Source organism: Varroa destructor, unplaced genomic scaffold (assembly GCF_002443255.2).
Source record: "Varroa destructor unplaced genomic scaffold, Vdes_3.0 BEIS01000001.1, whole genome shotgun sequence".
NCBI classification, from domain to species: Eukaryota; Metazoa; Arthropoda; class Arachnida; order Mesostigmata; family Varroidae; genus Varroa; species Varroa destructor.
In genome coordinates this window covers 75,017,728-75,035,810 of record NW_019211454.1, presented here as the reverse complement: position 1 = coordinate 75,035,810, position 18,083 = coordinate 75,017,728, and the positions used below count along the sequence as shown (strand labels likewise).

Sequence of the window (18,083 nt, the reverse complement as noted above, 5' to 3'; positions counted from 1 at the left end):
AAAACAACTGTTCCATGTAGTTTCACCTTTTGAAATTCGGTCAAAGAAGAATTCGAGCAATGCGAGCTGCACTAAACTTCTGATTTACGTATATCTCGAAGATCCTGAAAAAAAAAATTGATCATATTTTAATTTAAATAAACATTTCCTTGCAAGAAATCAACAAATTCAATATAGTCCTTGTTCTATTTAGCCCCACCCGCCTCTATATATAACAGAAATTTGTTCTCGATCTCTAAAAGGAAAAACGTAATGACCTCCAATTATTCAATTCAAAGGGAAGCTCTAGGTGAAATTAATTTTTTCTTTAAAAAATATTTTGTATACAATTTGTGACCTAATTTGACACAAGTGGGCACAATAAAAGCAGCGGGCAAATTTGATAATGCGCCAATCATTTTGTACAGTATTCGCTTTCTTAGTAATTTCTTGTTATGCTTCACTTGAAATTTATTAGTTCGATGATCCTAAATCATGTAACATATAAGAACAGACGACTAGCGTGAATCCGATGGGGAAAAATCCGTCCATTAACTTTTATATGCAAGATCTAGATTTGTTGTTTTTAGTCCGATAGCTCAACAGCCGCCGATCTGGTTGGCTTGCCATGCGGGGAGGAATCGGGAAGGTCTAGTGTCCATGTATAGATATGATGGGGGTACTAGAAACGTGTTGAAAAGAAGTCCTCCGAACCTTGAGCCAGCAACATTCGAGGATTTCTATGGAATTTGTATGTATAATAGTAGACAGTTTGAAAGATGTATCATTGTTGGTGCTGAAAATAGCCATCAAATTTGACCCGCAACAGGTGTGGGTCATCTTTTGTTTAAACTCTGTAACCGCTGCCGGCCTAAAAGTTTGCTACGGCAAATATCGCTAATTGTTTAGAGTGAACATTAGAGTCATATGTTAGGCGCATAATATGCTCTGACCGTTTGCATGTTAGTCAATAGATCAACGCGAGGCGACCGACGCATGTTCTTTGTATATTGTCCTTCAAGTAGGCAAGTAAGGCCCGCTAATAAAAGTAGTGTACGTTGCAATGAACGGTCTACTATTGCAAGAAATGAACATAACCGACATTTCTTCAGATCGTTTCTCTGATACAAACGATTGCTGACACTCGTTTTTGTATCAGAGGCTCCTTGTCGCTTTTTCTTCAATCCTTCCACCTACACCTTTGCCACCGTCTTGTCTTTTAGCGGCCGGTCTGTAGTGCGTTCGCGCAGGTATTTTTACAGTGGTTGTGGCGATGATGGGACAATACATGCGCAGCCCGTCTTACTTGTTATCATCACTTAACTTAAAAAGAGCGTTTTCATTTTTTTTTGCTCGCTCGCCCGGTCTAAGCTGGTCCGTCGGTTCAGTCAGTGACTCTGTAAGTGTTAATGGGCTTCAACAATCGAATACGGCTTTACCTGTCTACCACAACCAATAACTGGCCATCCATTGAGAGGATCCTTGGAAACTCTGGCTAGATGAGAACAACCTCCGCCGATGTCCACAGGGGCACCTATTTCAGCTAAATTGCTTCACTGTTATTCTAAGTTCGATTGTAATAACTCCTATAGTATTGGGGCAGTGGATATTGGCAGTGAAATCTATGGTGCAAACCCCATAACACCCCAAAATAATAATCAGAAGGACAAGAAGATCAGAATGCCTGATGATTATTATCGCAGGTATATACGGTGTGGTGTAGCTACTGAGAATTAATTAAAACTGAAATAAATTTATAAAATTATTGTAGGGGTATTATGTGAAAGCGTTATTGTTCGTGTGATCTGATTTTTCAACGAGCCCTCAAGCATTTGATTGGTTTTGTTCTGCACGGTAGCTGTCGGTTTTAGACAGGAACTTCCGCTAGATCTCAATAGTTAATTAGGTCCCATTAATTTGGCTGAATATGCTGTATGGTGTTAGTGGTTTAGATAATGTATTAGAAAGGTACCGAACATATATTTATTTTTGTTCAGCGTACGAAATCAATATATGGGATCGGCATGAGTAAGACAGGGGGCGAAGGAGTGGCAAAATGTGTTTTCGGCAAGAGCTGCATTCATCAGAGATCATCGCCGTTCTGGCATGTTCAGGTATCTCGCTCTGAAGTGTTAGGCTTTGTCTTTATAACCCACCCAACCAAGTCATTGAAAAACGGAATATCAGAGTATATCCCCTATTAGATAAAATAATCGGACAATGGGTAGTGCTTTACAGATTTTACATCATAGCTCGGCATCTACTTATCGCAAAAAATTATGTTTCCAGGCTAACATTGAAATCCTGGATTAATAAGCCCATAAAAAACCGATAACGTTCTACGTTGTTGGTTTGAAAATTACTTGATTGAAGCTTTACTGGTCTTCAATCAATACGTCCGAAACTCAAAGCATATATGACTCTATTTAGTGCTCACATTCAAGGATTAGTAAATAATAACAGTAATTTTTGCTAGTTCAGTGAGCGAATTTCGTGTCCGATGAACGAGTCCGAGCACTCCTCAAAGTCACTGTTTCGCCGGCTGCTTCGTAGCTTCGTGGATAGGGCAATCGTTAAACGAACACTGCCAGACTCATTCAACGGTAATGTAAAAATTAATTTCTTTGAAATAGAGAGCCGAAACAATAATTCTCATTACATAAGTATATCGACTGTTTGAAGTTTTGGGTGTCGAAGATGCACTTCACTAATTGTTTTATGCCTCCTCGAAATGTTACATTAAAGCAGAAGGTCTTGCCCCTAAAAAGACCTAATGACATGCCAGGTCTCGTTAAGTATCTATACTGCACGCCATACACGCGTTACAGTATATAGTTATACATATAATAATGAAATAGAATACATCTCGAGATCTAAGACCCACGCAGTACTCTATGGCATTAATGAACGTAAAACGTAAAACATGTGATGTCATATATGAAGATTACTGCTTACTCAGATTGTTAGGCGTCATTGCGCAACTGGGAAACATCAACGCCCTGATGTAGCACAAATTGTACTAATTACTATTGTATTTATAGCTAAATTCGTGTGTTACTACGATTCTGTTTCCGTATATTGTTTGGCTTTTCACGGAAGGCTAAATATATCCATTATCCGAATCTTATTTTTCCGCAGACAGATAACGCTCATTCTGGCTTGTGCCACGACTGATTTTCAGTAATAACATCACGCTTCGCGAAACAAACAGTTTTTCGTAAACCGAGATGTTTATCGAAAAAAACGTATGATAGCTTTCTTAATCACCATTGGAAGCTAATTGTTCGCATTTTCCTTTGGTTTGAGCAACGTCTAGTACCTTGATTGAGATTGGCTTGAGGATTTATGGAATAAGCTGCAAAAACGAGACGATTATAAAAAAGACAGTGAGTCAAATGCAACTATATAAAAAGGCTACTGGGAGACAAGACTCGGACAACTGCAGCAGGGTGCTGATATAATCATAGGCCTTATCTGATTCTACCGAAAAATAGATCCGTGATGTCGACAGCCAAAGGGTACTAGGTACGAAGGAGTCTTCCACGTTACGAATAACAGTTGAAATTGCTATGAGATACTTGGGAAACGAAAAAAAATAGTAGTAGGAAGGAAAGCCGGTAACTGGGCCGAAGTTACGGATTTATTGACGTACGATAATAGATTAATTAAAACATGATAATTGGATACGTGTAGCGGGCTAACTGCAACTGGGTTTTAAAGTAAGTATAGAAGGGTAATATGAGACAGGATAACAGGGAAGAGATAAATGAATTCCTATTTACGTTATGCAGCGCAAACACATTGCAGTACCGAAATGCAGTTCGTATCTTGCGTAACGTATGTAAAAAATCAGATGGATAAGGATTGTAAGCATTATTAATACAACCGGCCGAAGTCCGTACATATGAACTTTGTGGAAACCCTTTATTCCGGAATACTTTTAGGACAGAGCCAGGATTAGCTGAAGAGAATTAAAAACATACAGAGGGATACTTGTTTATCAAACAAGATGACGTTTCAGTTTCTAAAACTCTATATGTTAGTTTTGTACAGTCTTTTGTCACTCGAAGTTTATCCTTTGGACAGTACATTTAAAGCATGCAAAAGAGTTCTAGTAGAAAATGTGTTAGAATTTTCAAACTAAAAATCACTGTTTTTGCATAAAGATACTAGGTCAACTAGGACGGAGCAATATACGTAGGTCTATAAAAGCCCATATATTCATAACATATATATCAATCGGCAATGTATAAAACAACCACACCAATTAAATCACTTACTGGAAATATTTTTTATGAGTTGTATTATTAATTTGATGGGCAATATAAATCTTCACAATAATCACATACCCCCAAAAGAAAGAAGATCCACGAACTCCGAGTATTACGTATCATACAAAAACAAGACACAAGTGAAATAATTTGCTATTATACTTAAGAAATGATTTCCTATAGCAATACCGTTCACAGTTAACTAGTCTATGACATATTTATAATAGCTGTTTTTTTCCCGTTTTTTTTCCATTTTACAGTATGTGGTGACATCCACGGACAGTTCTACGACCTCATGAAGCTATTTGAGGTGGGTGGCCCTCCAGCTACCACCAAGTATCTCTTTCTGGGGGACTACGTAGATCGAGGATACTTTAGTATTGAAGTAAGTACATATAGGTATTCGGTTTGCTCACTTGAACTGATCTTCCGCTGAAAGCCACTTTGTCTTCTGCAGCCGCTCAGCTGTATGATAAATACATTCACTATTGACTAGTTCGGTTCATTCGATTCTCGCTCGTGGAGTCTCTAACAGTTCTCAAGCTCCTAACCCGACTCGATCCTTTAGGTAGCATGTGCCTCAGCACATACCTGTTATTTCTAATGTACTTTCCTCTTATTGTGAGTGATCCACTTCTTTATGACAAATCGTTCTTGCAGAACTTGAAATTTCTAATCGTTAAAACGAATGATAATTATTAATAGTAATTATAATAATAGTAGTACTGATCATAATAACACGTTCCCTTTCAAGTAGCATCGATGGTTAATTAGTATGTTCCATAATTCTGTTCTTCCAGTGTGTATTATACCTGTGGGCCCTGAAGATATGCTATTCAAACACACTCTTCCTGCTGCGCGGTAACCATGAATGTCGCCACCTTACAGAGTACTTTACCTTCAAGACCGAGTGTAAAATTAAGTACTCAGAACGTGTATACGACGCATGCATGGAGGCCTTTGACTGTTTGCCGCTTGCGGCTCTTATGAACCAGCAATTCCTCTGCGTGCATGGCGGTCTTTCGCCCGAAATACATACCCTCGACGACATCCGGAGGTATGAACTTGAATAAACATGTTCGTAATATTTTTATAGACGCACTTTTGTTGGTAAAAAGCTAGTGTATATAAAAACGTCCCCGGCGTAAAATGAGCTCTGATAGACAAATACGTCAGTTCTGAGTATGAGTCCTTAAAGGTAAACGTCTTGGAAACATTTGGACGGGTCCTTTGAGTAACCTACTTGTTCAGCTCGGATTTTGATACACCCCTTTGTTTAAAAATGGATAAGCTGTTTTCTCTAAATTGATAAGTATTTGTTTAATCATTCTCGTTTCCATTACTCTCTTTGAGGTTATTCCCTTCAGACACAGCCCGTTTACACGATCCTTTTTCCAGCCTATGAAGCACTTTTGAAATTCGATAGCCATCAATTGGATCAACGATTTTTCCTTTATTTTTTCTATTGTGTCGAAATATTCTCTCTTCAAAGTTTTATTAGTTTTAAAGGTAAGGAAAAGTTGCAGGTGGCTAGGTTTGGTGAATACGTGGGTTGGGCCATTGTACAAAGCGGGTCTTTGCCGTACCGCTGTACGAATAGTAAAGTGTAAGCCGTAGTCGTGATGGGGGAAGCAGGATTTGTTGTGCCACTATTCTGGTCTCTCGAGTTGGATTCTCTTCGCTCGGGGTTCGTTTTTGGGAACTTGTGTCTTGGTGTCTTCGTTGTAACCGCACATTCATATCTAGTCGTCCGTAATGACGTGGTCAAGCAAAATCGGCTTTTCTACGAGTGCTAAAAATTCCACTGACACCATTTTTCACGAGTGTTCACCTGCTGGACGTTCAGCTTCAAGTCTCAAAAACGTCTAAAAAAAATAGGTCAAAATGACCTCAGATAAGCCTATTGAAGTCTCTATCCCTTCTGCAAGGTCCGTTATAGATATTCAGCGGTCTACAAACGCAAGTTGTTTCACCCTTTCCGTGTCCTCGTTGGTGATCGCTGTCATAAGCCTTCCAAGATAAGGATTGTCCTCGATGGACGCTTTTGAACTTTGCTCGGTTTCTGGTTCTTGTAGGTATTTCATAGGGTGTATGTGTGATTAATTTTATCTTTAACACAATATCTAATGCACGCTCGTTGCTTCACTTGAGAAAATCACAGACCGCTTAATATATAGACTTACCCAATAGACCCGAGATTGCAGCAGATTTTCAGAAGCTATATATAGCAGAAGCTTTTTTTTCCAAAAGCGATCACAATCGATCACCTAGTCACGCGAAAATTTGCGAGACTCAGTTTTTAACAAAGGTTTACCAACATACTCGATTTCATTTAATGAGGGAACGCGTGGTAGCTGCCGTATTCAGCAGTTCTGTTAAATAAGCGCCCTCTATTTTAACGTGCCTATGGACGCTGTTCATTTGTTTGCTATCTGCTTCATGGATACGATGCAGCACAAATGCTGCATCATATCTTCGTGAAGCCGCACGCTTGGCTAGCCACGGGATACTCTCACAGATGAAAGTACAGTGCCAAAAGCAACCATTGAATATTTTATTATCAACAGAAAAAAGGGAACATATCATACACTTGACTCAAATACCCTTATTGTTAAAACTGAAGGCATTAATCATTGCCTTAAATATTTCAAATTAGGTAAAGTACTTCAGTGCTTCGAGACGCATATAAAAGCAGTAAAAAATTGACTGTTCAAAGTAACAGCTCTTGATTGTTTTACATTTAAAAAAACACAATATTTGAATTCTCCTCGAGTTGTCAAGGTAAGCCGATTTACTTGAATAGGCTATCAGGGCAAATTGGCCTCCGAGTGTCAGCTGCTAAACGACGCAGTAATTCGGCTAATCATATTTAACGCCTTTCTTCTTGCTTTCTTATCAATGCTACGCTGTTGCTTACAGGTTAGACCGGTTCAAGGAGCCTCCGGCGTATGGTCCGATGTGCGATCTATTGTGGTCGGACCCCCTTGAGGACTTCGGCTCGGAGAAGAGTTCCACTGAACATTTTAGCCACAATAGCGTTCGCGGCTGCTCGTACTTTTACTCGTACGCAGCGTGCTGCGACTTCCTTGCGCATAACAACTTGCTGTCGATCATCCGCGCCCACGAGGCCCAGGACGCCGGTTACAGGATGTACCGCAAAAGCCAAACGACCGGCTTTCCTTCACTCATCACCATATTCAGCGCGCCCAACTACCTCGACGTGTACAACAACAAGGCGGCCGTGCTCAAATACGAAAACAACGTGATGAACATTCGCCAGTTTAACTGTTCTCCGCACCCATACTGGCTGCCCAACTTCATGGACGTCTTCACCTGGTCCCTGCCCTTCGTTGGCGAGAAGGGTAAGTTGAAAATGCCTATTCTGAAGCGACTTTTTTCATCTAGCCCATTTTTTTTTATATCCATCGGATCTTGCGTACTCCTCAGCAGCTACAAACCCAAAAATAACCTCGCTGCGTACCTCTATGCGATTCAGTTATCGTTGACTGACATATTTCGCCGAAAATTACTAATCTACCATTATTCAAATCGATGATTGCTAATCTGTCCATTAACTCGTTAGCTTTTTATAGATGATTTAAGGTCGTTTTCGGCATAATATTCAGGATACAAGTAGATCGTCTAGTATGCATCGTAGGTTCTAGGAAGAGGCCCGTTCATATTCTCTTTTCTATGACGATATGTATGATATTGAATAGATTTGGCACTAAGCCCTTTAAAAAAGTTGAAGTTTGTTCTAACAGAGAAAGCCTAGTGGGCGAAACAAAGAAGTACGAAAGAAGTTGCTAGAGGAAATTTCAGTTAAATTAAAATCAGATTTACGTATTTTTGGTAGAATCGTCTCCGCAGAAAAAATAGTTAGACATAGAGTTATTTGTATAGAAGTTAGATATTTGTATAAGCTAAACTAGCCAATTTCGATTAAAACGCTTATATAGATAGCCACGGGTTATTTAGCCAAGTTGGGCATCTAAATTTGGCTTGTAGAATCGATTTATGCACACCCTAACTCGCGACAAACGTGTAATTACCCCTTACGTTTTCTACTATAAGTATCTTTAATCTGCCGGAATACGCTTATGCCGCCTCCCCGTTAGAAAGAAAGGAAAGCCTCAGCAGAATTTGTCATGGCCGACTTTGCCAGTCTCAACTACCCCGCAAATCGTAATGATTTGCTTGGTTCCATAATTTAATTGTACCACAAAGTGGTTGGCGTTCGCCGTAAAAATCTTTAATACGTATGCAGATGTGCGTAAATTGACGCAGAACACACTGGTCACAGTTTAGCACCCTATAGAAATAAGGTAACTTCCGTGCTAATGATATTTTGGTCCTTTGACGCTTTCGTGTTAAACTGTTCGCTGTAAAATCGCGTTTGTCGGCCTGGGTGTGATCATTTCAGTGACGGAGATGTTGGTGAACGTGCTGAACATATGTTCAGACGATGAGCTGATGACTGAGGGCGACGATACATTTGAAGGTATGGTCCTGCTTGATTGTTTGTTGATCCGATTTCATCTAAGTTAAATGAACCTCACTATTGAAAGTACCTCACTGTTCACCAATAAACGTCATTGTCGATGCTACTGTTATAGAACAAAAAATCAATGCAATTAAGAAGAAGTTTCAACACGTGCTGCAGGGATGTTGGATTCAGTAATAAGTTATTTTTTTATCGCTAGCTTAAATTATAACCCTTGAGCTGAATTTGTTTCTATAGCGCTATTTATATCGAACAAAAAGAACTCAGCCGTTTTGACATTCCGAATTTTCATTTTATTATGGTTATATATATATATATATCAATTTATATAAATTAAATTTAATTTTTCGTGAACACTTGGCGTCAGGTTTTTCTATCCATTTCTTCATATATGATACGTCAGTCATTTGCGAATTGTTTACACCACAGTCTAATAATATATATTCAATGCGAGGTATTGTCAGTTTATTTATTTGCATCTTTTTTCTAATATATTTAAAATGTTGAATCTTAAAGTGTCTCATTCATTCTTGTTTTTCTCGTTTTCTCTCTAGTCTTTCTAACTGTTTCATGATTCAATATCTATCATAAACAATATATCTCCCTATTTATTCGTATTGTGCACTTCTATTTTATATTTACACACGCTTATGTATATATTTATTTACACATATACCATGTCTTCTTACAAATATATCTAGATATTTATTATTTCAGTATTTTTTTTTCTACCTGTTTTTTGTCCGATCACCGACCGGCGCTTCTAGTCTTCACCCGGTCTATCCCTTGTAGCCCCTTGTGCACTTTAGGTAGACTTTAAATTAGGTGGTGGTTATTTTCGTAACGTAGTTGTAATATTTTAACCTTCAAAGACCAGAGAGAATGAAATTGAAGTAAAAACCGGTTTTTTTTTTTCAAAAAATATTTACATGATTAGCGGTATTCAAACAAAAATGTGAAAGAGATCGTTTTACATTTGCCGCATATAAGTTACTTCAGTTGGCCGTTCAAATGCCTTAGTTATTTTCGGGTCGTCCTACATATATTTCCGGTACGCAAATATCCCATAAAGCATTCGAGACTATTATGAGAACTTATAATTCCTCTACTAATAAAAAGATACAGGAATAGAACGCTTTCATGTGGTTTAAAGACCCGTTAAGGTGATGCGTATTGCGCCTTTTAAGCCATTACTGAACTTTACATCGTTTTCTAAATATCGAGAAATGTGACAAAAGAATCATTAATGATAGGAGACGAATAATGTATAGGTATATGTAAGTGAAACCGGGGCAAGGGATGAATCCTTAAATAATTTAGAGGGAACGCTGGTAATTACAATTAAGCTACCAGAACCTGTTACTCCGATAGCGTTTACGATGGGATTGATAGTAATAATTACTATGACCTTGATTATGACATACTAAGCCGACTTTCATTATTGTTGTTATTCTCGTATCTGTTTATTTTTCGTTCTTATTTACTGTTGTGCTATTGCTATTATATTGTTTCTTTTTCAATTTCTTTCTTTCTATTTCTTCTCTTTCTTTCCCATCAATCTCTACCAAACTCGGACCATTCCTTGTACTTCTCCGCCTTCTGCGCGGTCGTTGCCATGGCTATGTCGCCATGGCGTATCGTCATGGCAACGACATATCAGGCCTGCCTGGTGGAGTAGACTCGACGGAGGACAGTGAGTATGGCCACCAATACCAGCATAGATGGGTAGAAAGTAAGATCAAGTCGTCGTTATTCTCCGCCATCTTGGTTTCTGCCCATTACAACAGGCATATATATGTATATATATATAGACGACTACATGCTGACACAGCAGATCTAGGCAAACAAACCTTCTATACAATCATCCTATGGACAAATAGCCAAGCCTTTACGGTTCTTGTGATCACCCACTGCTCATTGTTTAGAATAATACTCCTACATTTTATTCAATTTTTAACTGTATGAATTCGTTTTTTCATTTGTAACTCTTCTCATATTATATATCTTTACATCAGACGAAATTTAATAACGGCATTAATGATCTTTTGCATAATTTTATTGGAGCATAGATGCCCCTGACTACATAAAAATATATTCAGCTATTTGATCACACGAAGATTATCTCTGTCACAAGGCCTCGCCCACATGACGTTCTGGAGCCAGATTTTTATCCCTTTATAGCAAGCTTGTGTGTGCTTGTCTGATATACATTTCAGGAATTATCGATAGCCTTTTGGCTTCCATAATCCCAATGAAAAAACTGACTATATCTAGTGCTTGAATGTATGCTTACCTGTGTTGACACTGATGTTAGTTACTAGTTAGTCTAATATGAACGAGACGGTTGAGGCATAAATACTAGGTTTTAGTTGGGTGTATAGTGTGTGGCTTGAAAGCTCTCGGAGGCAGGTGTGTTGCTCCAATCACGTGTACTTTCATTCATGCTTTAGCATTTTGAAATTGATATCGAGAGCCGGTTTTGTAAACTTGTATCCAAATAGTTTAATTTCTTTTATTCAACTTACTAACCCATGTGGTCTTGTTTTTGACAGCCCTCGCACTAGGAGTCTAACTTAAACAAAACCGCGTGTTTGTCGAGCTAAGTGGCTACTGACAATGAATATAGCTACTAGCCAGATGCTCCGAGAATGGCCGGTTGACTGAATCAATTTTGAAAAATGACTCCATTTGTACCTGGTTATTTCTTATAGGTTTACTCTTGGTTAAAGGTGTCTTTTAGATGCATTGATAGAGGTCTTTTTTGCCAACGTGGCGCCTTCATAGGCTTCAGGCTTAGTTCATCCTAGCAAGATGAAAAATACTCAGACGCGCCACTGTACCTGAGATGCCTGACCTTCGGCGGATGGCGAGCCGAAAAGCCTAGAATATCTTACTAGCCTTTCCTAACTTTGGTAATCCTATTCTGATACCTGTTAACGGTCACAGAAAAAAAAATTCGTTGAACATATTCTCATGAAAGCTTACTCATATTTCATTATTTACATATTTAATAGATGACCAAGGTATCGTAGACAAAAATTAACTGTCTTCCAAGGCTAGAAGTGTCCTAAGCCATTTTTTATAAATGTGCATATGCGCAAAGTCTGTTCATGTTTTTATCATAGTGACAGGCTTTCCATTGTATCACTCAAGTCTATCTGAACTTCGAGCGACCGGAACTAGTGCAGACGCCATTTACTCAACTGTAATACTGATTTACCGAAAATGTTTTGTGTCTACGGCTGGTTCGACGGTGATTTCTACCCACCGCTACTTCATTTCTCTTTGCTCTTCTTATTTTCTTTCCTTTGGCCTAACTTACCCTAAATGTCTCCAATTGCATGCGCATGCTAACGATCCCAACCATTCCTTATCGATTTTTTCAAAAGACATTTTTCTTCAAAGCCGTATACTCTGATTCTTAAATGCGTCTCTTTTGGACTGCTTTAAGAATCGAAATTTTACAATTGCATACCACTATGCAGGCGCCATTTGTTTAACAATACAAATGTACACGGAGAGCAAGCAGTATGTGTTCGACTTATTGACATATGATGCATACGGTGCTCAAACTTTATTACGGGAAAAAAAACTGTGTATACCGAACGTGTAGCCCCGATTCCGTACGTGTTTAATCCATATTTATCTTTGCTAGGTAACTAAAGATAATTTCGCTAGCTGATATCAAGCTTCCGTGAGGCGCGTGCATGCTTTTATTGATCGTGTTATCTTATTGGAATGTATTTAGTTCGTGGAGGTGGTAAATAGTGTAAGATATGATCGAAGGCAGGTGTACCGCTATCAAGCCATGGAATGACTCTGACTTACGAGAGAAAAACCGGTTCTTAAGCTGGATGACAGCAGAAACAGCTTCTTTTTTGTAGCGACAGTTGAATCTAGTGCATGTAATGATCGGAACTTTGTTGCGGAAATAGTCACTACGAGCTTATTTTTAGTTCACACATTTTACGTTTCCTTTTTAACTATAGCTACTTGTCCGTCGTTATCTTCGTTCCAGCATTAATCTTCCATTAAAATTGAACGCTAACCCGACGCGGTGTCTTACATACTTTGCTGATATATTCATGCTTATTAATGATGATATTTACCTATTTTATTTCATCTCTACTTAAATCGCTTGCCGCAAAAATTCTGTTCCTGCGACGCCCGAATACCACCTGCTTTGTCAATCCGCGATGGGTTGGCTGACGATCCTTTGCCGATCTCTCGACTACGTAAGTTGTTTAACGGATTCATTCCTTGTTTAAGTGACCATCACCCATTGGTTGCTACCCATTCGTAAAACACTCGATATGTTATAATGTCAACAAAACTGTGTCAATGATGATGTGATGATATGAGCGCATACATGTGTACTATATGTATATATGAGCTGATGATAAGGTGTGATTATTTGTGGAGAGCGCATCCGTCTTTCCTTCCCCCTATTTCTATATATACGTGTCTGAGGAGGGCACAAATAAAGACAGCCTTCGTGTGCTAGTGATGTTCTTAGCGTTTCAATGTCAGCGGTCAGCGCGGTGTGGGGCGACCTTGAGTTTGATTTTTTCGTTCCTAGCTACTCCGTATTTTCTATGAAGTTAACAAAAATAGCCTTCTGCTTAGCTCACAGGTTAGCCAATAACGTCTATGCTGCATTCGGTCATGCGTAATATGTCGGCATGGTACAATTTCTAGAAGCTGTGTTGTACTTGAAATCTGATGTCTATTAGGTCTTTAAATTGCATCGTAATTTTGTTGGAAGAGCGACGGTTTGGACACTTCACATAAAAATCGACCCTCATTTTAATGAATTTTGAAGCCTGCCTATAAACAAATCTGATATACACCGATATATTCTTCAGATTTAAGGAGTGTAAAAGGGAGAGTAAAAGTATTCTTCAGAGTAAAAGGCCTTTATAAACGCTAACGTCTTTTGCTTGAATTCAGCTTCTAGCTGTTTTAGGGGTTTTCTTGTCTACATCAGATCCATAGAATTGGCTGATCACTACCGGATTGAGCAATAAGGAACTGAGACATTTAAAACTAACTCTATTTTAAAATATTCGTGTATTTTTCTCTTTTTTGCACGAAACCTTCTACACAAAACTAAAGTGTTGATTTTTAAAAACAATGTCGACAGTTGAAATACATGCAACTGGATAATTTTTATCCAAGAAGAAAAGGCATCACAACTCAACAATTAATATAGTTAAATTACTTCTTTAATCATTTGACTCCCTGTTGTTTTCAACGATCGATAAGAAAAGTCGTATGATAGTACCCGGATCACTTTATACTGTGGCTGTTGCCGTACCTAACCTCTATAGGCATTTGCTATAGCAGGATTAAAAAGGATGCCAACTTAACAAACCAGGCAAATAGACTAAGAAGCTGGCTCAAGGTTCTTGCAATACGGAGACCGACCACTTTTTGTACCTTCTACTAAATGCAACAGATATCTACCTAATCTGTGTATCTGACCTGTTATTCGTATGCAGTTCACCGTTGTTTTTATATAGCTCATCTCCGAAACCTTTTCTAGAAACGTGCGGGTAATATTTTTATCGTACACAAATCTGTTAATGGTCTCACACCATTTTGACTTCTCGGTCCTCATCCTAGTTCTACTATGAAGTTGCGAGCGCGAGCAAATGCCCAACCGCTAGCTGGTTGTTTCGGCCGAAGAGCAATGACGTAGGGAAAACTAAATTCCCATTCTGAACAGCAGTTGCATTGAGACAGAGACTTTCCCCATGCTGGAAGCCCAACGCCGCGTAAAAGACACTTAAGCTAATAAGACAACATTCGTTCTATTCCGGTTTTTGCCGCGTAAACCTCTACCCAGCCTTTTTGAGAGCAAACAAATCCTTTTGCAAATAATTTATTATACCAATTCTGCGCCAAGAAAGATCAGTTATTTAAGAGTTCCGCGAATGCAGTGACGATTAATTACATCTAGGGTTTACTTATATTGTGTGAGTGGTCGCGAGCGGTTCCATAGCAGTAGTGCACGTGCTGCATGGCCTGTGGATGACGACAATGTGCCTCGTGTTGTTTTCGCTGTTATTGGTGAGGTGCATATTTTTATTTACGCATCGATTTACATGTGTCCTACGATTTTTCCATACGTCTCTATAACACATGCCCGGGTACGTATGCATGCTTGCACGATGGCACGTTAATCGAGGGCGTCAAGTATATGTAAGATAACACGTTATACGGTCCATGCAATGGTTCAGCGCGTTTTCTTTTAAAGTGGAGCCTACTGGTTGGACTTGCCGATTGTCGGTGACGACCGTACCACGTATATCGGTCGCTCTAAATCAGTAGTGTCGAAGACGAGGCTATCGCGTGGCTCATTCGCACTTTAGCCAAACCTAAGCCACTAACAACAACATACGACAGAACTGACGCTTGATGCTGGTGTGTCATCATATTAGGTCTTCTCATATTTTTATTGCTGTCTTCGTCCTTATTTTGCGCTCTTCTTCATCCGGACCCCGTTATTCAACTCATCTCACTTTTTTCTTTGTTCAAAAAAAGCAGTTGAATAGGCGCCAGCCTGTTTCGCATTTTTTTTGCAAGTCCGTCTATTCTGCTATTATTCTGGCGAGTGACCACGTCCTCAATAAATAACATTTTCAGTGATAACAAACGCATAGCCCAATTCCATTTGCTCAAGGAATGAATAAGGACGCGCCCAACTATGAGTGTTCCCTCCCGTTTTCTCGACCCCTAGACGTCGTTGCAGGCACATGTGATCGCCTTTTCCTTTTAAGATTCAGCCATATTTAAACAATTTCATATTTATCTTCTCCTATAGTACCAGAGCATGCTTTGTGTCAGAATAAAAATATCAACCCTAATTAACGTTTCCCATTGCCTCATCTAACTACTCATTTCAACCTCGCGATTAATTGCTATAAAAAATGCTCGACGCCAATCAGTAAAATTATAAAATTGACACACGTTTTTTTCATATACTTCAATTGAAACGGTATAATCATAATGATACGGTTTGTTTTGTAAACCTAGAACTGATTTGCAAGGACCGAATAGCGGTTATTGGTGCAAAAATGATAAGCGACCACTTCGAAACACAAAAGCAAAGTTGAAAGGTCGATTTTGTACTCGTATTCATGTGATTCGCAAAAGAAGTATATGCAATATACTGTTGCTATAATAATTAGACGGAAGTTCGTAGAAGATTGTACATATGTGTCATCCAATAGAAATTGTGTTTTTATTCAATATTTATTATTTATTTCTCGAGACTGCAGACCTGTCGTCTGGAATCTAGATGGATACCGTGTCTAGTTGTTGTTATGCCTGCTTAGTAGTTGCGTTACAGGTCGGCCGGTCTGTATTATCGCCGTCGAGTCATCGGTTGGTGGTTCTAACAACGGTTTTTTTCCTTTAGGCGGAGCAGCCAGCGCACGCAAAGAGGTTATTCGCAACAAAATTCGTGCTATTGGCAAGATGGCTCGGGTCTTCTCTGTGCTGAGGTACGTGACATAGCAGTTGAGCAGACGTCGCCATATTTAGTTTCTGGCGATGCATAGTTTAATGGTATTTCAATCGAATAGAAACATTTTCATCTCCTAACTTTTCAGTGCTTTTTCGCACATGGATTGTTGCAAATTTACCTTCCGGATTATTTTGTTCCTCGAAACGAGGCTAAATAGCTGCGTAGAAGTTGTGACATCGGATTAGGATTGGCCTGAGAGGCATAGTTAAGATAGATTTTCTAATTCGTCCTGTACAGAAAAATTTCTAGTAGCCAGGGTGGCTTTTCGTAGTACGTAGCTCGCAATGCCCCAGAGTTGTGGCATACGACACAGCGTGTTATCATTAATAAAAATACGTTGTCTGGTTTACATTGAATAGAACCTTTTAGGAAATTGCATACGTAAAGTTAGAAGACTAGACGCGTATTTAAAGCGAGCAACGTCCTAATCGTTAACTTATGCTTTGAAGAAAATCGATATTTAGGTATACGCGGGTCGTCGAGAAGTACTGACCCATTAGGCCTAGTTGTATTGTCTTTTTTCCCCGCTGCACATCCGGCGCAAATCTTTACATTCGCTGCTTTCATGCAGCTTTAATCTCATCTAAACCCAGCGAGTCGCATCAAGGTGGGCTCGTACAGCCACGAGTCACTAATTCTAAAACCTTTTACGCTCGTCATCTTCTCCATTTATGGGCATGTGAGGTTTCCGCGCTCTTACAGCGCCATAGCCCGAGTGCGCGTTGTTTCTATAAACATATGAAGTAACCGGTGCATTGGCTACAACGTATTTCAAAAGGCATTTGTGACAAACTATCTGGCAGCTATCCATCACTTTTATGAAGGCCAAAATACGCAGGATATGTATTGGCTGAGGCATCTATGCGACTGGGTTCTATATTTCTGTATATTTAATTTTAATTTTTATCGTTGTTATTTTTACTCCCAAGGCAAAATGCGCGTACACAGAAAAGCGATGATGTTTAGCAACAGGCCTAGGCCTACAGAAATAATTGTCTCCGGTTTTTAATCGGTACCTTTACATGTCTTTGAACGAGTGTTGTATTTTGTCACTCGATAAGGCCGCCTTACTTCCATGACAAAAAGAACCTATTTCATAGGAACATAGGAGCAAAAAAGCATGATTTGAATAAACTACGGCTCGTTGGACACGATGTATTTATTCGAGTAACGTATTTGTCCTAAAATTGCACTTTATGCAATAAAAGTTGGCCTTTCATTTAGCTGGTTCACTGTATTGGCTGTTTTGTTGTCACAGAAAATGATTGATATTTATTTGTGCGGAGCTCAACCTAAATAATCGCGGTGTCTCATTATTTCCATCATATAAAATAATGTACATTATTATATACATGATGTAAACCGTACTTGCCAGTAAGGCAAGTATACAATAGCCGGCTCGTACAAGAAAAGCCTAGTAGGTATATCCTATTCAACTTTATTTAGATTTTGCAATTGGATATAATGACTTTAGCTATTTGAACTTCACAAAAGTATACTCCAAACTCAGATAGGAGTTATTTATAATAAACATAATTTTTCATAAAACAGGGAAGAGAGCGAAAGCGTTTTACAACTCAAGGGTCTTACTCCTACCGGTACACTCCCGATGGGAGCCCTGTCGGGCGGCAAAACGTCGCTACACAGCGGTAAGACACATCTATCTATTGCGCTGATAGCTGCATATCTTCATTTGAGTGTATTCTGTAATAATAAGCAATATCTTTTTTAGCCAATACGGGCAAATGCCAGATTTGCATGGCTCGTAGGCATCCTAGCATAAATCAATGACTCATAC

At 39.0% G+C, this 18,083-nt stretch overlaps 1 protein-coding gene across 7 annotated transcripts in view; it reads left to right on the top strand.

Annotated features, from left to right (window-relative positions):
* The window catches only part of LOC111243269 (serine/threonine-protein phosphatase 2B catalytic subunit 2-like), a 74,150-nt gene that overhangs the window by 55,709 nt on the left and 358 nt on the right, over positions 1–18,083 (top strand). For 4 of the 7 annotated variants that reach the window (XM_086978346.1, XM_022788543.2, XM_022788539.2 and 1 more), the window contains 7 exons: positions 4,511–4,635; positions 5,051–5,307; positions 7,170–7,612; positions 8,674–8,751; positions 10,415–10,447; positions 16,178–16,262; positions 17,837–17,934. In XM_086978346.1, coding sequence (XP_086834472.1) covers positions 4,511–4,635; positions 5,051–5,307; positions 7,170–7,612; positions 8,674–8,751; positions 10,415–10,447; positions 16,178–16,262; positions 17,837–17,934 — 1,119 coding nt within the window. The remainder of the gene's footprint in view (positions 1–4,510; positions 4,636–5,050; positions 5,308–7,169; positions 7,613–8,673; positions 8,752–10,414; positions 10,448–16,177; positions 16,263–17,836; positions 17,935–18,083) is intronic. The other 3 variants (XM_022788540.2, XM_022788542.2, XM_022788541.2) reach the window with 3 other exon arrangements.